Raw genomic sequence first — 25112 nt, forward strand, 5'->3', positions numbered from 1 at the left:
AGGACTTTGCAGATGTGGCTAAGGATTTGAGATGGAGGGGGGGGGGGATTATCCTGGATTATCCAGGGCCCAATGTAATGACAAAGGTCCTCCTGAGAGGGAGGCGGAGACAGACGTCTCATTGATGCTCTGGAAACAGAGAGAAGGGCCATGCGTCCAGGCATGTAGGTGTCCCTTCGAAGCAGGAAAAGACAAGGAACCCAGTCACCCCTAGAGCTTCCAGACCAACTCATAGTGGACTTCTCACCTCTGGAACCTCAAGAGAATAAGTTTTAAGCGGCTAAATTTGCGGTGTTTGTTACAGCAGCAGTAGGAAACCCATACACCAGCTTTCTGGGCTCTTAACAGACCTGCCAAGCTCCTTCCCAACACGGAGCCACACACACAGGCTATTCCTGCAGCCTGAGCCGCCCCTCCCCCTTCCCCACCTGCCCCTGCACGAGGCCAGTCCCCTCAATGTCCCGGCCTCAGCCTAAATGTCCCTTCTTCGGGGTAGGCTTTCCTGATATCCTGTCCCCATGCCCCCATTATTGCTCTTAGGGCTTCCCTTCACTTCAGCACCCCTGCCCCCACTGATCTCCCTGATGACCCCTTGGTCCCCAAAGTCCCGAGTTCCATACACCTGTCTCCAACTTCTCTCTATCCTGTCCTGTATTGGTTGAAGAGCCCTCTCCTCTGCCTGATGGAAGGTTCTGTATTGGCACCAGCTCCACCAGATCTCAAAGGATGTTTACGGGATGAATGAGTGGCTCCTGGAGGGGTGAGGAAGTCCAGCTGGGCGCCAGCCCACAGCTGTCACTCGGAAGCTCTTCTCCTGGCACAACATCCTTTATTCCTCTTCCTCTTCTGGCCCATCCCTCATTCAACAAACATGACTCAGCACCTCACAGGTAGCGCCAGGCTCTGACTTCAGGAATCTTCGAGTCTCGTAGGGAAGACAAGGTCATTGAACAGACTCTTGGACAAATGAGTGATGGCTCTGAAGTGTGCTGAGGTCAATCTAGGGAAGCCTGGAGCCGGCAGGTGTCCCTGGCAGGGAGAGTCCGAACCCAGTCTTCCTCCACTTTGAGTCACATTACCTGTGGCACAGAATTAAAGTCAACCACACACACGTGCCCCTGAGCCACCCGCACGGCGGAGCGGATCGACGTGTCCAGCTGGTCCCAAGGGTTTCTGCTGGCATTTCTTTGAAAAGACAGTTTTGCACCAGAGCTAAGCATGCTTGCTCTGTGACCAGCCTGCCTAGGACTCATTCCCTGTGCAACTGCAGACCAGGCGGTTAATCTCTATGGTCTGTTCCCTCATCTGTAAACAGAAATGACATTTATAATCCCTATTGGGGCATGTACTATATAGATGGTGGTGGTGACAAGGCAATGAGATAATCTAAATTAGGCCCAGATCCCGGGCCTTCAACCCAGAATAAATATTAACTTGGGTTTTTCCCCGCCCCAGCTTGTTTTGTTTTTCTTTTTTTCTTGATTATTTGCTAGAATGTGGTAGCAGGTGCCAAAAATGTAAGGAAAAGCATCACGGAAAATACTTCTACGCATTCCTTTTTCTCCAAAGCAGAGAAAACAACTGTTTGTCGTAGCAGATGTGAGATGGGCTGGCAGAGACTCAGAATTGCGTTGATGCACCGCCATGGACAGATGGCCGGGTTCTAAAGTATGGAGGAGCAGAAAAGCGACTTCCTCTCTGATGCTGACAGAAGGATTCTAGGTGGGCTCGCTTTTCCCTGAGTCAGAAGTGAGAGGGCCTGGGTGGCTCTGTCAGTTAAGCTCCTGACTCTTGATTTCATCTCAGGTCATAATTTCACAGGTTCGAGCCCCGTGTCAGGCTCCTAACGTGGGATTCTCTCTCTCCCTCTCTCTCTGCCCCTCCTCCCCTCCCTCTCTTGCTCTCAAAAATAAACAAATAACTTTTTAAAAAAAGAGGTGGGAGAAGCCAAGATCTCGGAAGAATAAGGGGTCTTTGGACATCAGGATGGGCTGGGGTCTGGATGGAGGTCCACCCTGCGGACAGGGGTTGGGGAGAGCAGCTATATGGAGGCTCGAAGTGTGGAACTGGACTGGGTCGTGGTGAGTGGGGTACAGCGTGGGTCCAGAGAGGAGCCCCCAAAGAGACAACAATTTATTCATCCGTCCAGCCAAGGAAATTCAGCACCAACTCTCCACGGAGCACTGCACCTACAATAATGAATGCAGATCATCGGGGTGGAGGCATCAGGCAGGGAAGGCCACGCAGAGAAAGCAGGCTATAACCATCCAACTGTGTCAGTGAGAGAGGACAGAGGAGGCCGGCCACTCTCAACCAGAGGCTGGACTCCACGCCAGGTGGCAGAACATGCCTCTAGGGACTCCATCCTGGGCGAGGACAGCACCAAGTCCCTGAGCCAGGACAGCGCCCTGTCCTTCTGTCCGGGGGTCCATCCTTGTTCCAAGACACTCACTGAAAAAGCCCCCATTCCCTGGAGCGCCTGGGTGGCTCAGCCAGTTAAGCATCTGACTTCAGCTCAGGTCATGATGTCTCGGTTCATGGGTTTGAGCCCAGCATCGGGCTCTGTGCTGACCTCTCTCCGCCTCTCCCCTGCTTGTGCTCTGTCTTTCTCTGTCTCTCAAAAATAAATAAATGTTAAAAAAAAATTCTTTACATAAATAAATAAAAAATCCCCCATCCTCAAACTCAACTCTGGAAAAGATTTGAGAGCTCGGAGGTGGAGGGGAGATGCTGTGTGTCTCCCTTCTTCTGAGCCCCTGGGGAGACAACGACGTGCTGGGCACCCCCCCCTCCCCCCCCCCCACGGATGGCCAGCTCCTGCAGGGTGCCTGCCCTCCCCATAACCACATTTGACCCTTCCCTGGAGTTCTGCAGCGGGTCTCGTGGTCAGACCCCCTTCTCCATGGACCAGACACTCCTGGAGGGCGTCTATGCGGTGAGAACCTGCAGGAATCACGTCACCTCTCTGGGCCTCAGTTCCCCCTCACGTGAAAGGCCGGGGGAGGAACTTAAGAGTCCTGACATTCTGCAGAGTTGTGCATATAGCTGTCACTCCATTGCCTGGAAGAGCTTTAATTATGGGATGGAAAAGAAAGGAGCCTGAGGGTTTGGAGGACACAGACCATGAACTAGGGGCCTCAGCCGGGCCGGATTTAGCACTCTGGGTGTGTCTGCAGCCACCTGCGGCCTGGCGGGTCCAACAGCACATTGGGGCTCCGGTCGGACCCACCTGCACAGCCCGTGGCCGTTCTCAGAAGCGCGGGACAGGGTGCAGGCGAGGGGGAGGGACAGGGATGGCGTGCTCCCGCCGGGACATGGCACACAGCAGTGGTCTCGGGTAGGACGAGGTGTAAATGCTCTCCCTCGGGGCAGCCCTGGGCGTGAGCCACCTCTGCTTCAGCTGCTCATAGAGTCCATAGTTGGTAGGGGGAGCTGCAAGAGAAACCGGGGTCTGCGTGAACGGGACCGGGCGTAGACTGGCCGGGGGACAGCGCGGCGGGGGCCCTGGGGGTTTCCCGGAGCGAGGCTGGCCGGGCTCCGGAGGGAAGAAGGGCTTGCGGGGGGCCGGCTCCCTGTGTCCTCAGGAGGGACCAGGCACCGGTCTGTGGGCCTCGGAGAAGTCAGCGCCGTGACTGGTTAAGGATGGAGGGGAGCGTCCTGCCCCAGCGGCGAAGCGAGCAGTGCAGGCGTGCGAAGGCCGATGTCGAGGACAAACCCCAGGGTAACGGGGCGTGGCGCGCAGCTCACCATCGGACCTCTTTGCGTGGAAGGGTGGGAGTACAAAGCATAGGGTGCAGAGAAAGAGGCATGGAAAGAGGCAAGGTGCAGCTTGAAATGTAAATCAGATCAAGGCCCTCTCTTACAAAAATCACTCCAAAGTCCTAGTTCCGCTGGAAGGACACGGTCCCCCTCCTCACTGTGGCCTCCGAGCCCTGATGTGGTCTTCCGGTACTCCTGCCTTTTCACTTGCCATTCCCTTGCCTGGAATGCTCTCCCACCCCACCCCCCCATTCCTGTATGGCTCCCTCCTTCTCGACTCAGCTATCTCTCCCAGAAAGACCATCCGGCATCATTCCACCCGAAGGAAATTCACAAACACCCGCCTCATTTTCTGTTGCTTACCTATAAGTTTTCTTCATGACGCACATCCCTGTCCAAAATTACCGTATTTACTAGATCTTAAGGTATCTTATGCATGCATGGCGTCTGATCTGAGACCCACTGGAATGACGACTCCCCAAGGGCAGGAATTTCTCCCCTGTGTGTCACTCCTGTGTTCTCAGGTGCTCCCGCAGGGCAGGGCCCCTGGGAAGTAACAGTCCCCATTTAGCACAGCTGCCTGATCCGAACGTGCAGCGGTGTTGTTCCTGCCACCTGTGCTCAGGTGACCATGTTTCCATGGTGCACGCAGGTGAGGGCTCCAGTGAACGGCCAGCGTCACCTCTGTGTCAGGGGGCGGGGGCAGGCAGCAGCCCTGGGGGGAAACGGGATTCTCCCGCTCTCGGGTCATTCTGATGCCCTCGCTGCGCGTCTTTCAGCCTGTGCCCGGCACACCTCAGCCCTACGCGGCTGTGGACCCCTCGCAGCCCACTACAGGGGGGAAATCCTGAATTATACAAATACCAAGAAGGGGGAAGTCTGCTTTCTCCGGGAGCCACAGCAACTTGTGTCCACTCCAGGTGCGACGCGGGGGCAGGCTGGGGTTGTAATTATGCCGGTTGTAATGGTCGTCATATGTGCTAATCAGATGGCGGTGTGAGGGCTCCTGGTGGTGCGTCAGCAGGTGTTTGTACGGGAGCCCCTGGAAGGACAGACACAGCGGGTGTGTTACTGGTCAGAGCAAGGCATCCACGGGGCGGTGGACGGAGGCAGAAACTGTTGCCACCGAGGCTCGTGGTGCTGATGGCGAGGAGGCCTCCACGGGCCGGCGGCGAAGGTCTGCCGCCTGGGCCCTCAGGGCCACCAAACGGGAGACGCGGTTGTCTGGCCCACCCGACACAGCTCACCTTCACACACACATTCCATCTTGGCTGCAGTCCGTTCTCCGTATGAGGGCCCCCAACCCATGCCAAGTCAATTCATCCCTAGAATGGGCAGTGGGGACACATTAAAATGAAAGTCAGGACATCCAGCTGAATGGGAAGAGTCAGAACCATCTCAGTGCTGCCCTGTGATCTGAAATTACACCCTTTGATTTGTCTCGAGTCTCATCCATCCAAGTGCCTATTTCCATGGCGAGAGAAAGACGTTGAATACCGAGCCTGACATATGCACCTTGTATTTCAATCAGTTACTATGGGAGGAATCGGAGCATGTCCCATAAATTGCCTTCTCCTGCAAAGGATTTATGGCTCCCTCAGCTGGAAACTTGGGGAGCGATTTCTTTGGTGGGGGTTATTTACAAGGAGAAGAAAGCCATGTTCTCCTTATTCTGGGACGTTTGCCTGCATCAGTGCTTTTCCTAAGAAAATCCTCTTGGCCCTGCAAGGGAATCTTGGAGGACTGGGCTGATTTACAGGGGAAGATAATGTGGATTTCCATGCCTGTTCTCTTGTCTGGACCAAACAGGGAGGTCTGTGTCTGCTATGGTCTGGAAACGCTGACTGCACATAATATTTCAAGTTAGTGGTTCCATAAATAAGTCAGATCACAATGCCGAAGGGAGACAAGGGGGGAGGCACAGACATTAAGCAGGGGTTCCCAAGATCCGTATCACTGGGTGCCCAGAGTACATTTCCAGCGCCAGGGAGGGCACATTGGCGGGGGGGGGGGGTTCCCATGAACCAAGGGAAGTGTTGGGGGGGCATCACGGCAGGGAAAGGAGGAAAGCCACAAGTTCCTCTTGGTTTGGGGTGTGGCCCTGCTGTCTGGATTATGTACCTAGGATTTTTGTTTTGATCAGGTATGGTCAGGTGGCAGAGAGGGAGACAACTGCCTTTGAAAGAAACAGTTTTGAAAGACATGCCACACCACATGGGGCCACATTAGGCAAACACCCAGAAGGAGAGGACGAGAGAGAGCATGACCCAGGTTGTCCATGTGGTTTCCAAGGGAAGGAACAGGTGAGGCAGGATAGTCAAGTTTGAGTTGAGGATTACAGAGTTTGAATGATTTCAGCAGGCTCTGGGCTATAGGGGTGCCCACTCTTGTTGGTGCCAGGCCCTGGAGTGATTTGGGGCAAAAGGATATTGACTTGGCATAGAAGCGTTAGATAAAATTGGTGGTTGGGATATGGGCTCTGGGTTGGTTGCTTTGTATCCTACAAGCTTGTTTATAGGCAAGTTGTGTACTATCTCTAGGAATTAGCAAGCCCTGGGAAGACAGTCTCTCCAGGATCAGCAAGGCCCCTAAGATGTCAAGCCATCTAAAATACAAAACATAGGGGGCGCCTGGGTGGCTCAGTTGGCTAAGCGTCTGACTCTTGGTTTTGGCTCAGGTCATGATCTCACGGTTCATGAGTTCGAGCCCCACATCGGGCTCTGCACTGACAGTGGGGAGCCTGCTTGGGATTCTCTCTCTCCCTCTCTGCCCCTCCCCCACTCACTCTCTCTTTCTCTTTCTCAAAAATAAATAAACTTTAAGAAATTAATAAAATAAAATAAAATACAGGACATAGAAAATTTGGTTAATTACACCTGCCTAGGGGCAAAGCACAGGAAGGGGGTTTTCCCTGGGGAATGCTAACCCCATCTATCCAAAGTCAATTTGAAGGGAGATCAGCATTTGCCTAAGAAGGGGGAGGTGTGAGGTGGGGGATGGGAGAGGTGCAGAATGAAATCCACAGAACAGCTGACGGACTGAAACGGCTGTTCAGAAGCAGCGCTGTGTCCATGGTCCCTGGCACACAGATATTTGAACGGAGTCCTTAGAAGCGAATATCTGATCGCTTGGTTCTATTTTGTGTATATGTTGGCAGGGGGCTTCTTAATTTTAAACAGACTGTGTGTGTGTGTGTGTGTGTGTGTGTGTGTGTGTGTGTGTGTGTTTATCTCATCAGGGTTTGTTATGAGTCCAAAGAGAGGACACCTAATGTGTATTGAGAACTAGCCTAAGTACTTATGTATTGATAACTGGGGACCAGGATCCCCAGATCATGGGTTTTTATTTTGACTTCCTTACATTAACAGGCATTTGGCACGCTAGTGGCAAAGGCTAGCAGCTCCAGACCATCAGCAGGGTCTGTGGATGCCAGCGTGCTCCAGGAAAGTCAGTGCAATCCAAAGATGCCAGGATTGTCCAGAGATGCCAACACAGCCCAGCGGTGCCAGCACAGAGCTGAAAATTTGCTGCTATTTATACTAAGATGGACCCCCAAAATGCAGAAGACAGAGTCAACTCCAGCAGATAGCGTAAAGGAATATGAAGATACTTCTTGCTTGATTTACAGACCGGCCACCTGCTTTGTCCCTTACCAACCAGCCAAACGGTTTTGGACAAACCATTGACCACACCTGGGACACCTTTTTATCTGAAAAGGAGGTTGCTGGGCTGAACTATCTCTCAGATCCCTTCCAGCTCCAAAATGCTTCCATCTGACAATGTCCACCCCTCACTGTGGGCCCCCACCCTGAGTTTAGGCAGGTAAGGGTTAGATGGGTCATGGTGGGGGACGTGTCCTGAGGATGCAGTGCCCTGCTTCCTGCTCTGGAGGCCTGTGACACAATGACGCACATAGGCCCTCAATGAGTGAGAGAGGACAGAATGGCCCTTGATTTTATACAAAAGAACAGGAAGTTGGGGCATAGATGATGCAAAACACTGCCGTTCAAGCATCACCGCTACTTGTTTTTGCAGGACCTCCCCGATTTCCTCACTATGTTCACCTAATTCAGTATTTACCCTTTGCCTACCTCCTGTTGGGAAAGTGTGGGGGAACGGGGAAAATGATCCAAGAAAGTGCTGGGGTACAGGGCAGAGGGAATGCTACTGGCTTGAGATTTGGTGGGTTGTAAATAAAGGTGAATGCCATCAGTGGCCCCCGGGTGGGGGAGGATGCCCACGAGACTGCTCCTGTGTCCCCAGAGGGAACCGAGCCTAGAAGGAGGTGGTGTCTCCTGAGCTCTGGAGGGGATCCCAGGCCTGAGTGTGGGGCCCCCACCTCCCCCACTTACCTCCACTCTCCTCTTGCCATACCACCTGGAGATCTGGTCGGGTCTGTGGCCCGGGAAGGGGACATACTCTTTTCTGTAAATGGACTGAGGTGTTTCCTCCATGGCTTTGGTGAACTGAAAAAGACCAAATACTCAGGATAACTTCTGTGATGCACCTTCTCATGCTTCTGTAGTGTCCCCTCCCCTCCTGGGCTACGGGAGGCTGGGAAGAGGAAGGATAGACACGACCCCAGGGCAACAGCCTACACAAGCCGGGCTTCATTTTGCCCCCTCCCTCCCAGAGCTTGGAAAGGAACATGCTCAGGCCATTGGCACCCCACTGCCCAGACCCACGCCTCAGGAAAGCTGTTCCTTGGGTCACCCGACCACTTGTCATGGTCTGCACCTGTTCCCTTTGTCCTCTCTCTCCCCGCTATCCACTCCTGCTAGCCTCCTTCTTTTCTTCTTGTTTTCCTCGCTCTTCCCAGTTCCACTCTTTTTCCCCCCATTATCTTATGTCTCCTGGTTCAGTTCTTAAACATTGATTGTGGTAAAATATACGTAACAAAATTTACCATTTCAACCATTTTTATGCACACGGTTCAGGAGCATTAAGTACATTGATATGGTTGTACAGCCATTAACACCATCAGTCTCCAGAACATCATCTTCTCACACTAAAACCCTGAACCCATTAAATGGCTCCCTCCCCAGCCCCTGGCATCCCCCATTCTACTTTCTGTCTCTGTGAATTTGACTCCTCTAGGGAACGCACACAAGTGGAATCCTACAGTATTTGTCCTTTGGGGCCTGGCCTATGTCACTTAGCATAGTGTCTTCGAGGTAGGATTGTCTTCCTTTTCAAGGCTGAATACTGTTTCGTTGTATGTATATGCTACCTTTTGCTTACCCATCCTACCTTTGGGCTGCCTTGAATAATGCTGCTACACACATAATGTATGAACCTCTCTCTTCCAGATCCTGGTTTTAGTTCTGATGGTTATAAACCCAGAACTGGAGTTGCTAGATGATATGGTTGTTCTATGTGTACTGTTTTTAGCAACTGCCATAGCTTCTGTCTCCCACAGCAGCTATACCGTTTTACATTCCCACTAGCAATGTACAAGGGTTCTGATTTCACTTACATCCACACCAACGCTTATTATTTTCTTTTTCTTTCTTTTTCTTCAATATTAGCCATCTTAATGGGTGTGAAGTGGTATCTTGCTGTTTTGACTTGCTTTTCCCTAATGACCAGTGATGTTGAGCATCTTTTCATGTGCTTTTTGGCCATTTGCATAACTTGGAGGAATATCTTTTCCAGTTTTTTCCCCATTTTTAATTGTTCATTTGCTTTTTTGCTGTTGAACTTTAGGACTTCTTTATATATTTTGGATATTAATCCTTTATCATATGTAATATTTGCAAACATATTCTCCCATTCCATGGGTCACCTTTTCACTCTGTTGATAGTGTTCTTTGATGCCTAAAAGACTTCAATTTTGATGAAATCCAATTTATCTATTTTTTTCTTTTGTTACCTATGATTTTGGTGTCCTATCCAAGAAATCATTGCTAAATCCAATGTCATGAAGTTTTCCTCCTATGTTTTCTTCTAAGAGTTTTACCATTTTAAGTCTTACATCTAACTTTTTGATCTGTTTTGAATTAATTTCTGTATGTGGTGTAAGATAAAGGTCCAACTTCATTCTCTTGCATGTGGATATGCAGTTTTCCCAACACCATTTGTTGAAAACACTGTTTTTTCTCCATTGAATGATCCCTGTTGAAATCATTTGACCAGATATGTGAGGACTTACTTCTGAGCTCTTTATTTTATTCCATTGGTTTATATTACTGCCTTTATGCCCATATATCAATATTTGGTTACTGTAGTTTGTAATAATTTTTGAAATCGGAGAATGTGAATCCTTCAACTTTGTACTTCTTTTCAAGATTGTTTTGACTATTCTTGAGAATGGTCTCTTGAGATTCCAAGTGAATTTTAGAGTGGATTTTTTAATTTCTGCAAAAAATATCATAAGGATTGCATTGCATGTGTAGCCATTTTGGGGTGGTATTGACATCTTAATGATATTAAATCTTTCAATCCATGGACATAGGAGATATTTCCATCTATTGGCATAAACTTCCATTTCTTTCAGTCATATTTTGTAATTTTCATTGTATAGGTCTTTTGCTTCTTTGGTTAAGTTTATTCCTAACTATTTTATTCTTTTTGATGCTATTATAAATAGAATTTTTTAAATCCCCCTTTTAGATAGTTCATTTTTAGTGTATAGAAATGCAACTGACTTTTGCAATTTGATTTTTGTATCCTGCTACTTTGATGAATTCATTTATTAGTTTTGACAGGTTTTTCTGGGGTTTTTTGTTGTTTGTTTTGTCTCTGTATGTGTGGTCTCTAAGGTTGGTACATATAAGATCCCATCATCTGCAAACAGAGATAATTTTACTTCTTCCTTTCCAATTTCTTGTTATTTCTTTTTCTTGCCTAATTGCTCTGGCTAGAACTTTTAATACTATGTTGAATAGAACTGGCAAAGCAGGCATCCTTGTCTTATTCCTGATCTTAGAGGAAATTATTTTTGGGTTATTTACCACTGAGTACGATGATAGCTGTGGGCTTTTCATTTATGGCCTTTGTTATGTTATAGTAGTAAAATACTGAGTAGAGTTCACAAGAAAAGCCATCTAGTCATGGATTTTCATTTGGGAGATTTTTTTAAACGTTTATTTGTTTATTTTTTGAGAGAGAAGGAGAGAGAGAATCCCAAGCAACCTCCTCACTGACAGCACAGAGCCCGGTGCGGGGCTCAATTCCACAAACCATGAGATCATGACCTGAGCCAAAATCAAGAGTCGGACACCTAACCAACTGAGCCACCTAGGCGCCCCAGGAGATGTTTTTATTACTGGATCAATTTGCTCACTAGTTCTAGAACTATTCAAATTTTCTATTTCTTTGTGACCCTTTCTTCAATATGTACTCTCCTTATTTGGTTCTTGTAACAGTTTTTGACTTAAAGTCTACTTTTTATGATGTTGGTATAGCCATGCCACTCTCTTTTGATTGTTATTTGTATGGATATCTTTTTTCACTTCCAACCTACGCATGACGTTAGATCTAAAGACTGTCTCATATGTGTCATATACTTGCATCCCAGGTTTGCGTTTTTCCCCCCATTTGCCAATCTATGTCTTTTGGTTGAAAGTTTAATCTATTTACATTTAAAGTAGTGACTGTCAGGGGAGGACTTCATTTAACTACTTTGTTATTTATTTTGTTACAGGGTTTTTGGTCCCTCATTTCTTCCATTACTACTTTCATTTGTGTAGTTGACTTTTTGTAGTGACACATTTTTATTTTCTTCTCGTTTCCTTTTGTGTATACTCTGGAGATATTTTCTTTGTAGTTATCATAGAGATTGCATATGATATCCTAAACTTATAATAATCTTTTTAATAATCTACTTTAAACTGGTACCAACTTGACTCAGCTCAGACATAAAAACTGTGCTCCTGTACAGCCCTGCCATCTCCCATTTTATGTTACTGATGTCATAAATGGCATCTTGATATATTTTGTACACATTAACATGGATTTATAATTATTTTTATGCATTTGGTCTTTAAATCCCATAAAAAAAAGTGGAGTTACAAACCAAAATCACAATAATAGTGGTTTTTATATTTGTTCATGTGTTTAACCTGTACCAGAGGTCTTTACTTCATATGACTTTGAGTTACTGTCTAGCATTGCTCTGTTTCTTACAGGGCAGGCTTAGTGGTCATGAACTCCTTCTGCTTTGGTTTATCTGGGGATGTTTTTAGTTTCTCCTTCATTTCTGAAGGACAGTTTTGGTAGCTATAGTATTCTCAGTTGATAAGTTTTGTGGATTTTTTTTTTTTTAGCACTTTAAATATATCACCCCACCCCTTTCTGGACTACATGGTTTCTGCTGAGAAATTTACAGATAATCTCATAAAGGCATCTTTGTACAGTGATGAGTCATTTTGATTTTGCTGCTTTCCAAATTCTCTCTTTGTCTTTGATTTTCAACAGGTTGAGTATAATATGTCTTTGTGTGGGTCTCTTTGGATGTATCTTTTTACAATTCACTGAGCTTCCTGGATTTGTAGATCTGTATCTTTTCTCCAAATTTAGGAATTTTTCAGCCATTGTTTCTTCAAATACTCTCTCTACTCCTTTCTCTTTTTTTCTCCCATAATGTGTATACTGGTCTGCATAATGGTGTCTCATAAGTCCTTAGACTCTGTTCACATTTCTTTCTTTCTTTCTTTCTTTCTTTCTTTCTTTCTTTCTTTTTTTTTTTTTGGTCTTCTCAGACTCAAGAATTTCAAATGATCTCTCTTCAAGTTCTCCGAACACCTCTAGTGAATTTTTTCAATGTAGTTATTGAATTTTTCAGCTGCATAATTTCTATTTGATTTCTTTTTATAATTTCTATTTTTTATTGATATTCTTATTTTGTTCATATATCATTTTCCTGATTTCCTTTAGTTCCTTTGTTCATGTCTTCTTTAAGCTCTTTAAGCATATTTAAGACTTTTAAGTTTTTGTTTAGTCCTTCTGATGTCTGTCTTTCCCCAGGGCAGTTTTCCCCACTTGGTTTTCTTCCCTTCGGCGGGCCATGTTTGACTATTTCTTTGTATGTCCTGTAATTTTTTGTTGAACGTGGACATTTGTAAAAACAGCCCCCTCTCATAGTCTTTGCAAACTGGCTCCATTTAAGGGAAGATCTCCATTAATTAACAGGGCATGTTCTGAGGCTTGGAATCAGCCTGATATGAAGGAAGGCTTAAGTTCTCAGGAGTTTTCTGAGCATGCATCTCGCCTGGGCCCGTGTGTGTGTGTGTGTGTGTGTGTGTGTGTGTGTGTACCTTTGTATTTAGTCTGTATTCACAGCTACTTTAAAATGCCTTACTTTCCCAAAGAGTGTCTCCCCTGCTTCTTCTCAAGGCCCTTTATGTTCCGTTGTATTCCTCTACCTGTAATCTCAGGCCTCAGACCTTCACTGGTTTGTAGTCCCCTGGCAACTTTTGCTCACTGTAACCAGTCTGCTTTCAACAGCCTTTCTTGGCCTGAAACATGAACTATGACACTTTTCCCCATCTGAGCTCTGAGTCAAGCAAAACAGAGACCAGTTCTTTAGGCAGCCTCCAGACAGATTAAAACGTTGCCCCATTCAATAGCCAAAGTACGGCAAGAGCTCAGATGTCCATCAACTGATGAATGGATAAAGAAGATGTGGTTTATATACACAATGGAATACTACTTGGCAACGAGAAAGAATGAAATCCTCTCATTTGCAACAACGTGGATTGAACTGTAGGGTATTGTGCCAAATGAAATAAGTCAGTGAGAGAAAGACAGATACCATATATTTCCATTCATATGTGGAACTTGAGAAACTTAACAGAAGACCATGGCAGAAGGGAAGGGGAAAAAATAGTTTCAAACAGACGGGGAGGCAAACCATAAGAGACTCTTAAATACAGAGAACAAACTGAGGTGGATGGGGGGCGGTGGGGGAGAGGGGAAAATGGGTGATGGGCATTGAGAAGGGCACTTGTTGGGATGAGCACTGGGTGTTGTATGGAAGCGATGAATCACGGGAATCTACCCCTGAAACCAAGAGCACACTGCGTACACCGTATGTTAGTTAACTTGACGATAAATTACATTAAAAAAATAAAAATAAAAAGTTGGATGTCCAAAAAGTAAAAAAATAAAAAAATAAAATTTTAGCCCTCTTTTCCTCTTTGCAGAAAAAAAAAAATGTGCCTCTACTCTCTCTGGGCTCAAGGGAGGGGGAATGGCCGCTAAGCCACTGCTTCTCTGAAACTGAACTATGCTGTTCTAAGGAGAGAATGGGGAAAAAAAGCAACGAAAAATACCTTAGAATTTCCTACCATTTTGAATGTGACTTTTTCTAAACTGGGCCTTTTTTTGTTCACTGTGGACCTTTAACTATTTCCCAGAGCTCTTGTATAGTTGTTTTAGACAGGCCATAGTTGTTTCTTAAGTGTTTCCATGGGAGAATAAGGAGCTGGAGCTTCTCGTCTACCAGGTTTCTGATATCACTCCAACTCTGCTCTCTTTATGCAATCTCTTCTAAGTATAGGACCAACCCATAGTATTCCTGGATACTACCTCACCCACAAGAGCCTGGAGGATTGCTCAGCCAGTTCTTCTTGCCCTTGGAGCTTCTCTTACACACACCCTTACTCCCCAAATAAGGCCAAGTGAAATCAGAGCTAACAATGGCCATAGACCACATCTAGCCAGAGGGCTGGTGAATTCCAATGTTCTCCCCGAAAACAGTCTTTACCGATTCTCAGAAGTCACCACCAACCTTCTCCACACTTAAACCAAAGCCTCCAATTGTATTTCACTCTCTTTCCTTTGCTCATTTCCCAAGAAGAAATGAGGATGTCTACATGTCTCTGCAGACATTTAAGTGGCTCAGTCTTGATTGCCACTAATGAAGATATTTAATTTCAAGTAGGCCAATTCAGGCAAAGTATTTTTGTTGTGGCCTTAAAATACATGGGAACACCAAGAGCCCATTTGTTCTGTTTTGAAAATAAAAACTGAGGGGCGCCTGGGTGGCTCAGTCGGTTGAGCATCCGACTTCGGCTCAGGTCATGATCTCGCGGTTTGTGAGTTCGAGTCCTGCGTCAGGCTCTGTGCTGACAGCTCAGAGCCTGGAGCCTGCTTCAGATTCTGTGTCCCCCTCTCTCTCTGCCCCTCCCCTGCTCATGGTCTGTCTCTCTCTGTCTCAAAAATAAATAAAAACATTAAAAAATTAAAAAAAAATGAAAGAAAAACTGAAACGCACAGGCCGGGCAAGGTTGTGGAACAGGTGCCACAGAGCAGCAGCCCATCCCTGGACATCAATGTAGAAGAGTGGCAAGCCTTCCCTGGCAAGTACCACACTCTGGGAAGGGCCAGGCCAGGGAGAACGGATGTTCTTCAGGTCAAGATGCAGAGGAATTAGAGACAGGGAGCACCAGATGCCTAGAAACACTCCACTGAAAATAATGCTGTAAGGCACAGCTATATTCATACCTGTACTATCGTGTTTTCAAGCTATACCAGGGACCTTGCTGATTACTTGAATGTAACTCCTCTCTGAAGAGCACAGAGACCCTAATGCCCCATTCTTAAGATGTAACTATCTATGGCCCCTAATTTGGAAATAGTAATGACCTCACTCCTACCTCTGCCTGCCAGTCCATCCCCCAAGCCCTCTGTCCACTCTCTCCCTTTCCTTACCTTCCTCCTCTCTTCCACCCAGTTTCCAGTGAGCACTCGGGTTGAATACTTGGTCTCCACCTTCCAGCCTGGGGTAGAGAATGACTGTGGACTTACTGCAGTCAAAAACTGCATAGTAAGTGCTTGCCCCGAGTCTTTAGACTTGAGACAGTTTCAGGCTTTAGGGGTGGGTAGATGTTATGAAGTTGTTGAGTGTAGGGTGTCTTTCTCTCTTATCGTCCCAGCCACTCTTCTGAGTGGATAGAGATGACACCCTGCCAACTTCACACAATAGATGGGCCTGAGAGTCTGCTTTCTGCCTCCAGGGAGAGGTGATGTGATCTTGGATTCCCTACTGTTGACTGTCTCCATGGTGATAGATTGTGTATAAATACTCTCCTGAAGGGAGAAGCTGATTCTTCAGGAGCAAAACTGACCTCATAAAAGCAAATCAAACCAGCAATAACCACCACAAATGCAGGAGCCAGAAGGGCTTGGTGTTCGTGCTGTGACCCCGTGAGAGGCATCATCTTTAAGGCACTCTTTACAAGGGTGAGTTGAGATGGTCGCACTCTACCACTACGTAATGAGTACTGATGTGTGAGGCCCACTCTGAGATATCTGTGTGCATTCACCCATTTGATCCTCACGGCAGCCCTTTGAAGCAGGTGCCATCGTTACACCCTTTTACAGATGAGAACAGTGAAGCAAAGAGAGACCAAGTAGCTGTTGAAAGTCCCACGTGTGGGAGAGCTGGGATTTAAATCCAGTCTGATTCAGGCCTAGACCCTTGGGCTCCACTCAGTGCCTGTCTGCCCCTTTGCCCAAGGAGTTTCCACAGAGAATCCTATCTTTGTGCTCAAACTGATGCTGTATGGTTCATTTGGTTAGTCCTCATTCATCCCACAATCCTCTCACTGACCACATGCTACATCTTGGGCACTGAGCTGCGGCTATAAATGCATCAGTGACTAGACCAGGGTCCCATCCCCACAGAACCCAGTCCGATGGGAGAAAGACTATTATTTTGTTTATTCACTAAGCAAAGGAGTCTGGAAACCACACGTGGAGGCCACATGTGCCTCCTCCCTCTACCACCTGACTCCTGTAGTTGTCACTTCCTTTTTTTTTTTTTTTAAATAGGCTGAGCACCAAAGGGTGTGCTCCTAAACACTAATGCTTAGCCTTGCCCATTTGTGGACTTGATATAAATGCAACCGTAGAGCATGTATTCATTTGAGTCTGGTTTCCTTTCCTCAATATGGTTAATGTTTTTAAGATTCATTCATGTTGCATATAGCTGTGGTTACTATGACTATTTTGGATCTAGTATGTGTCTCCTGGTGCCCAGATACAGCCATTTCTCTAGAGCTGTACTTCTCAAATTTGTAGTTTCTTAAAAATTATTGAGGACCCAAAGGGGCTTTTTAAAATGTGGAATGAGGGGCATGTGGGTGGCTCAGTCGGTTAGGCGTTCAACTTCTTGATTTTGGCTCCGGTCGTAATCCCAGGGTTGTGGGTTTGAGCCCCATGTCGGGCTCTGCGTTGAGCATGGAACCTGCTTAAGACTCTCTCTCTCTCTCTCTCTCTCTCTCTCTCTCTCTCTCTCTTCCTCTGCCTCTCTCCCACTCATGCTCTCTTTCTCTCTCTAAAATAAAAAAAATTTTAAACTAAAAGAACTAAAAAAATAAAATAAAATAAAATAAAATAAAATATGAATTGTATTGGTGATCTGGAGCCAGATCATGGCAGTGCATGAGAGCCAACTGTGCCCATCTCTTCCCAACACCATATTCTGTAAAATCATATCGATAGCTCAACATCAGTCATGGTGGGAACATTTGTACCACAGAACAGGCAAACTCAGTGGATTAATATAAATATATTGACTATTATTTATTGATTTCAAAAAAATTCCATCTGTTATGATATATTGTCCTGTGTAAAGGAGAACATCTAATATCACATAGATACGTAGTTAGAAGAGAGAGAGGTATTTTAATAGACTTTGCAATTAATTGTGGATATTCTTCAATACTACAGGAAAACTCAGCGGTAGTTTCTTAAAGGTTAGTTACAAGGTGGAATCTGAACCTATTCAGGCAACTCTTTGAACTCTGTTACATTAAAATCTACTTGTTGATTTTGTGCTTTGAGGAGACCTTCCAGTTATTTGTGATTTTGTTACATCATGGTGTCATTTGAATACCTGAGCTGTCCAGATCTTTCAAATGTTGACCTATTATACGATATCTTAAAAATCTGTAGGATCTTAAATATCACTAGTGATCTCATCAGAAGAGCATTTAAGTGTTAGGAAGTTGACAAGTTCACAGTGAGGGATACAAGTTCTCCAAAATTCTAATTTTAGCTTGAAAGCTAAACTGTTGTCATTGGCAACAGCTAATGTCCACTGTTTTCCCTGAAGTGTCAGACTTATTTTGTTCTTTTTTTTTCAATTTATTTATTTTGAGAGAGAGAGAGAGAGAGAGAGAGAGAGAGAGAGAGAGAGAACGAGCAGGGGAGGGGCAGAGAGAGAGGGAGAGAGAGAACTCCAAGCAGCCTGATAGTGCACTGATAGTGCAGAGCCTGATGCGGGGCTTGAACTCACAAACCGCGAGATCATGACCTGAGCTGAAATCAAGAACTGCACACTTACCTGACTGAGCCACCCAGGCGCTCCTACTTCGTTCACTTTTAAGAAAACATCTGCCAAGTGTTCCAATTTGAATATTCATGGTTTGTCCACCCATCATGCTCTCAAGTAACAGTCGTATTTAATTAAAAAAAAAAGTCTACCTAATGCTGCTCACAATTTCAGCAATTGCACACAGCGCTCTTTTTCAAGAGAACATCATTCTTGGGTGCGCAACAACAGAGCTTAACTCATACCTACTTTCTGTTTCATCACATGGCGTGTTAGAAAGATAACCGCTCAAAGGTCAAGGTTTAATAAAGTTAGTAATTTTTACTTCTTCATCAAGGACATCCTTAAGGGAAACTAGCATTGTGATCGTTGTTAGTTATCTCACTGCAAAGCGTGTGGTGATGGAGAACACGACCGCGATCACCACTGATGCCCCTGCCTTGATTCATGCATCGGGCACCAACTGTTTTACCCACCACTGCTTCTACAGCCCAAGTGCCAATGCCGACATTGTGGAAAGGAGTGAATAACATCTTAGCATTAGTAACAAAATAGTTTTGACCTTGCAGGTCTCCTGAAGGAAGCTTGAGGATCTTGCTTTGGAAACCTCCACTCTAGGACACATAGATACACCTAGCAGTGGAATTGTTGGGTCATAGAGTATGTGTGTCTTCAACTTTGCTAGATAGTGCCGAACTGTTTTCCAAAATGTCAATTTATATTCCCCCCATCAGTATGTATGAGTGTGTGTTTCCATCACTCCACACCCTAGAAATTTTTCACCATCCTAAACAGAAACTCTGTACCCATCAAAACAATAACGCCCCATTCTTACTTCCCCTAGACCCTGTTCTACTTTCTGTCTCTATCAGTTTGCCTGTTCCGGGTACCTCATATAAGGGAAACCATATAGGGTTTTTGTTTGTTTGTTTTTTGGTTTTGGTTTGTTGGTTTGCTTTGGTTCAGGTTGGTTTGGTCTTGCTTATTTCACTTAGCCTAATGTTTTCAAGGTTCGTCTATGTTATAGCATGTGTCAGAATTTCACTCTGAATGTCCTTTTTCAGAATGAATAATGGTTGAATAATAATATTCCATTATATGTGTAGACCACACATTGTTTATCCATTTGTCTGTTGATGGGCATTTGGATTGTTTCCACCTTTTGGCTATTGGGAATAATGCTGCTGTGACCATTGGTGTATAGGTATCTGCTTGAGTTTTTCCCCTTTCAACCTTTTGAAATACCTAGGGATGGAATTGGCAACACAAAACCGTTTCCCCCAGTGCTCACACCATTTTACATCCCCACCGGCAATGCATAGGTGTTCTGAATTTCTCCACATCCTTGCCAACCCTTGTTGTTTTTCATTTTTATTAATAGCCCATCTTAATGGGCGTGAGGTGACATCTCATCATGACTTTGATTTGCATTTCCCTAATGACTAATGATGTAGAACGTCTTTCCATGTGCTTATTGGCCATTTGTGCATCATCTTTTTTTTTTTTTTTTTAGTTTTGTGGGTACAATTTATTTATTTATTTTTAGTTTATTTAAATTCACATTAATTTACATACAAGGTGGTATCAATTTTAGGAGCAGAACCCAGTGATTCATCACTTATATACGACACCTGGTGCTAATCCCAACAAGTGCCCTCCTTAATCATTAGAAAAATATCTTTTCCAGTCATTTGCCCATTTTTTAAATGGGTTGTTTGAGAGTGGTTTTTTTTTTGTTTTGTTTTGTTTTTTTTGCTTTTGCTTTTGTGTGTGTGTGGTTGAGTTGGAGGAATTCTTTGTATATTTTTGATATTAATTCCTCATCAGATACATGATTTACAAATATTTTCTCATATTCAATGTGTTATCTTTTCTCTCTTGATATTGTCTGTTCCTATGTATTTTACATTTTATGCTACTTAAATGGATTATTTTCATTTCACTTTCTGATTCTTGCCTACATATTAAAATGCAGTTGATTTTTTTTACAGATTATAACTTTATATCCATCAACCCTGTTAACTCTTATTAATTCTACTGGGTTTTTTTTGTAGATTCCTTGAGAATCCACATGTAAGATCACAGCATCTGAAAATAATAACGATTTTATTTCCTCCCTTTCAATCCCTATTGGTTTATCCTTGTCTTTTTGCATTGCCTAGGACCACTAGTACAATGTTAAGTAAAAATGTTAGGGAACAACTCTTATTCCTGTTTCTGATACCAAGGGGGAAAGTTCTGTGTTTCACCATTAAGTACGATGTTTGCTATATGTAGATTTTGTGAATGCCATTTACTAGGTTAAAGAAATTTTCTTCTCTTCTAAATAGCGACAGGTTTTTCCCCCATAAATAAGTGCTTAATTTTTTGCATCTATGAAGATAATCACAGTTTCTTTCATTGAATGTATTAAGTATCACAAATTATATTGAGTTTGTGATATGAACAAATTCTCCAATGTTAAACTGATCCTGCATTTCTAGTATAAACCCAACTTGGTCATGATATATTATCCTTTGTATGTATTGATGGATTTAGTTTGCTAAATACTTTTTAGAGATATTTATATCTAGAGGCGCCTGGGTGGCTCAGTCGGGTTAAGCGTCCAACTCTTAATTTCATCTCAGGTCACCATCTCCCAGTTCATGAGATTGAGCCCTGCATCGGGCTCTGAGCTGATAGCACAGAGCCTGCTTGGTATTCTCTCTCTCTCTGTCCCTCCCTAACTCATGCTTTCTCTCTCTCCCTCTCTCTCTCTCTCTCTCTTTCTCTCTCTTTCACTCTCAAAACTAAATAAACATTTAAAAAATATTTATACCCATGAGTAAGATTCTCACAGCCTGTCATGTTCATTTCCACTCTCCTTGTGGAATTTTATTACTAGGTAAGCCTCACAGAAAGAGTTTACCTGCTTTTCATATTCTCTAGGTCAATTTATGTAGGATTAAGTTCATTTTCCCCTTAATATTAAGTAAATCAAGGCATGTGGGCCAGGAGATTTACATTTTGTTTCAGTTTGTTTTGATTCAATATCTTTTATTATAAAATGAATCATATTTTGTCTTTTTTTGTGGGTGTCAGTTTGGTAAACTGTATTTTTCTGGGAATTCACACATTGCATCCAAATTTTCAAATTTTTAGTATATGTTGCTCATAATTTCCTCTTATTATCTTTTTAATATCTCTAGGATCTGTACTGAAGTCTCTTTTTATTCCAAGTATTTTCTATTTGTGCCCCCCTTCTCTTCATTGGTCTCATCAGATGCTTATCAATTTTCTCAGTGTTTTCAAAGAGCCCAAACAAGGCAATATTGATGATCTCTACCATGTGATTATTTTATATTTTAGAAATTTTGCCCTAATGATATAAAAAATATATAAAGATAACAAATACATTGAAAACTACACAATAATTTTTTAAAGATATTATTTTTAAATAATCTCCACACTCAACATGAGGCTTGAACCCACAACCCTGAAATCAAGAGTTGCTGACTCCACTGACTGAGCCAGCCAGGCGCCCCTATAAAATACTTTTTAATGCTAATCTTTCAACCACTTTAGGAAATTCTTAGCCACCATATGTTCAAATATTGTTTCTGCCTCCTTTCTTTCTCCTTGCTTTCTGGACCACCAACTACATATTTGCTATACCTTCTCACTGAATTTTCAATGCCTCAGTATGAGGCATTTTCAATGCCTCTCGTCCCCGCCTCTGTGTTTTCTACCCTTTTGTCTCTCTGTGCCTGATTCTGAATAGTTTCTTCTGACCTGTATTCCAGCTCACACATCCTCTATCAAGTGTACAATTAAGCCCACCCACTGGATTTTTAGTTTGATTTGTTGCATTTTTCACTTCTAAAATTTCTGTTCAATTTATATATACGTCGTGTTTTATAGTTCCAATTTTTAATTTTTCTACCTTTTGAGTTTTTAAATGTTTTTTAATGTTTATTTATTTGAGAGAGCGTGAATTGGGGAGGGGCAGAGAGAGACACACACACAGAATCCGAAACGGGCTCCAGACTCTGAACTGTCAGCACAGAGCCCAACGTGGGTCTCAAACCCACGAACTGTGAGATCATGACCTGGGCTGAAGTTGGTCGCTTAACTGACTGAGCCACCCAGGTGCCCCTGAATTTTTAAATTAGCACTTTTTGCCTTCCAAATTTTCAAATCTATGGATTTATAGATTAAATTTTAAATTTATGGATTATATTTATAGACTTACATATAGATTTACTTGTTATATTTATATAGATTATACTTATAAATATATTTATACAGATTTTTATTTCCTTGGAGAATGTAAGCAGAACTATTTTACAGTGTGTGACTCTTTTTTCTATTTTATTTTGTTTTGTTTAATTTTTTAAAGTTTATTTATTTTGGGAGAGAGAGAGAGAGAGAGTGTGTGTGTGTGTGTGTGTGTTTGTGTGTGAGTGGGAGAGGTGCAGAGAGAGAGGGAGAGAGAATCCAAAGCAGGTTCCACACTGTTAGCGAAGAGCCCAATGGGAGGCTCAAACATACGAACCATGAGATCATGACCTGAGCCAAAGTTGGGCGCTTAACCAACTGAGCCACTCAGGACCCCTGAGTGGGTTCCTGGTGCCTAACTTAAACTGTTATTTCTGTGGCTTCTTTTTGCTAGCTTTTCTCTTCTCATGTACCTGGTGCATGAAAAATTACTTGCAAAAATAATGTAGGTCTAGGATGACTCATCCTCCTGCAGAGATTATTGCCATTTGCTATTCCAGTCTCCTGTGGACATTAGAAATTGGGGATCACTTTCATCCAGGGACAGACATTTTGTCATTGTATGACCCCAATACTGTGTGCTAGAGGTATTGTTAGAGGAAATACAGCATACTCTGCAAGCTCACAGAAGGATCCAACCCTGCTTGGCTTTCCAGAGAAGGTGAAACCTGAGAGAGGGATCATAGATTGACTTCTCCTCTCCTTGTCCAGCATGGCCTAGAAACACTTCTTAAAAGATGGCCAATTTGCTTCGGGTTATTTCACAGGCAATGGGATGGTGGTGGGTGGTAGATTTGGAACTCAGACACATTTGGCATCAACTTGAAGATTGCCTAAGTCAACCTTGGTTTCCTAATCTATAAATTGGGAGGAAATATCATGTGCATTATGAGATTATGAGAATTCAGTGTAATGTCACCTATAAAACACTTCATAAGATGTTTGTCACATATAAGGGGTAGATAAATATTCAACCCCTTCTTCTGTTTGTGCCTAAACCCAGTTTATGTTGGTGGCAAAATCCATTCCTTTCCCTACATTAGAGAATCATAATTTGGGAAACTGGGAAATTGAGGGCTTTTCCCTATGACTAGAAATGCTTTGAAACTGAACCCCAGGCACTGACTTATCTGATTCAACTTTGTGCAGCAATTTGCAAGACAGCCAGCTACAGTGTTGGGGCAGAGATGTTCTTGCTGGGGAACAGAGCAAACCATGGCAACCATGGGAATGAGGAGCCAATCTTCTGATTCAGACATCCATTGTTTTCTTAGACAAGATGCAAAGATGTTGGAGGCAAGAGACCGATTATATTGCAACCTTCCCTTGACTCCTCAGCTGATTCTCATAGAGGTTCATTTGAACTAAGGAACTTAAAATACAGGCATGCCATGCCAACTTGGTCGCACCCTACTGCTTGTCAAGCCAATCAATTTTTTTTTTTTTTTTTGTCTTTGGGATGGGTGGTTATGATCTATTTCCCTCCCAGTTGAGATCTGCTGAGAAAAAGGGAATGGGACAGGCATTTTGGTAACATCCACCGACAGGTAAAATATGCCCAGTCAACACTTCTCCTTCTTGAATCTATCACAGAATCACATGTGCAAAAGTTGGGGGGGTGGTGTATGCAGACACATTCACTACGGACTTATTTGTGAAAAACCGGAAAGAGACCAAACATTGGGAATTCCCACTAGTTGGGAATGGCTAAGAACTATAATATAGCCACACTGGGGAATATTTTTATGCAGTAGCTAGAAAGAGTAAGGTAAATCTGTATTGTTTACTAGGATAGATTTCTGGTATATCATTGAAAAACACTCAAGTGTAACAACATGTACAGAATATCTTTTATGTACTAATATCTAGCAAAACCATCCCACAAAATAATGCTTCATATTTTCCATGGGTACATATCTGTGTATGTAAAACCATAGAAAGAGGCTTTAAAGAGTTGAAAGACCACCCCCAACCAAAAAAGGTAACAGTGGATACATCCAGATAAAAGGGGATAGATTTAAGGGAGAGTGGTCAAAAAGGATTTTAGCCTTATCTCTGGTATTTGAAGGTTTTATTTAAAAAGATAATATCTTTGGAGCGCCTGGGTGGCTCAGTCGGTTGAGCTTCTGACTTCGGCTCAGGTCATGATCTCGCGGTTCATGAGTTCGAGCCCCGCATTGGGCTCTGTGCTGATGGCTCAGAGCCTGGAGCTCGCTTGGGATTCTGTGTCTTCCTCTTTCTCTGCCCCTCCCCCACTCATGCTCTGTCTGTCTCTCTCTCAAAAATAAACTTAAAAAAAAAACATTAAAAAATTTTTTTAAGATAATATCTTTGTCTATCACTTACATAATGTAAAGTTAAATTTTAAAGGTAGAATGGAAATATTATGATTGAGGGCATGGTAAGCTGTAATATTGTCCAAAAAAAATATCTGCTGCCCCTCTCTGGGGAGGATGATGCTTCTCTGTGCTATCAATGTCAGACTTGCTCTGGCCAATGAAAGGAGAATGGAAGCTTGAGGAGTCAGTGTGTGATTTGCCGTGTTCTTTTCTCCTCTGCCACAAGACTGGAGACATATCAGAGAGAGGTTGTCCCATCAGCCTGGATCCTGGAGTAGACAAATGTGGAGCGGAGCCCCAGCCAACCTGTGAAGGCCATGCAACGTGTGATGGGAGCAAGAAATAGACCTTTGCTATTATAAGCCACGGAGACTGTGGGGACCACTTGTCACTGTGGCAGAACCTAACCTAGACTAGCCCAGAGAAGCCCAGGGATAACAGAGAGTAGCAGCCACTCTGGAGCAGAGAGGGAGACA

General features: G+C 44.0%; 1 protein-coding gene and 1 long non-coding RNA gene across 2 annotated transcripts; one reads left to right on the forward strand and one right to left on the reverse strand.

The window, feature by feature from the left end:
• Positions 1–1938: 1938 nt before the first annotated feature.
• CFAP107 (cilia and flagella associated protein 107) lies at positions 1939–15760 on the reverse strand. Its single transcript, XM_060625686.3, has 5 exons — positions 15415–15760; positions 8112–8225; positions 4624–4801; positions 3230–3432; positions 1939–2189 (listed from the first exon to the last, which is right to left on the reverse strand). The coding sequence occupies exons 1-4, from the start codon at positions 15526–15528 to the stop codon at positions 3251–3253; spliced, it is 588 nt and encodes a 195-aa protein (XP_060481669.1). The 5' UTR covers positions 15529–15760; the 3' UTR covers positions 1939–2189; positions 3230–3250.
• A 44-nt stretch (positions 15761–15804) lies between these two features.
• On the forward strand, positions 15805–23705 carry LOC132673219 (uncharacterized). Its single transcript, XR_009607916.2, has 2 exons — positions 15805–15945; positions 23447–23705. It is a non-coding gene; the product is annotated as an uncharacterized LOC132673219 (long non-coding RNA).
• The last annotated feature ends 1407 nt before the right edge of the window (positions 23706–25112 follow it).

This window comes from Panthera onca, chromosome C1 (assembly GCF_046562875.1).
Source record: "Panthera onca isolate mPanOnc1 chromosome C1, mPanOnc1 haplotype 2, whole genome shotgun sequence".
NCBI classification, from domain to species: Eukaryota; Metazoa; Chordata; class Mammalia; order Carnivora; family Felidae; genus Panthera; species Panthera onca.

Bases quoted from the DNA above. Each gene is read 5' to 3' on its own strand.
- CFAP107 (XM_060625686.3), bottom strand. From the start codon at position 15,528: ATGCAGTTTTTGACTGCAGTAAGTCCACAGTCATTCTCTACCCCAGGC. The intron at 8,226-15,414 runs GTAAGGAAAGGG...GGTCTTTTTCAG, and splicing joins GGGTGGAAGAGAGGAGGAAG to TTCACCAAAGCCATGGAGGA. The intron at 4,802-8,111 runs GTAAGTGGGGGA...CTGTCCTTCCAG, and splicing joins ATGGCAAGAGGAGAGTGGAG to GGGCTCCCGTACAAACACCT.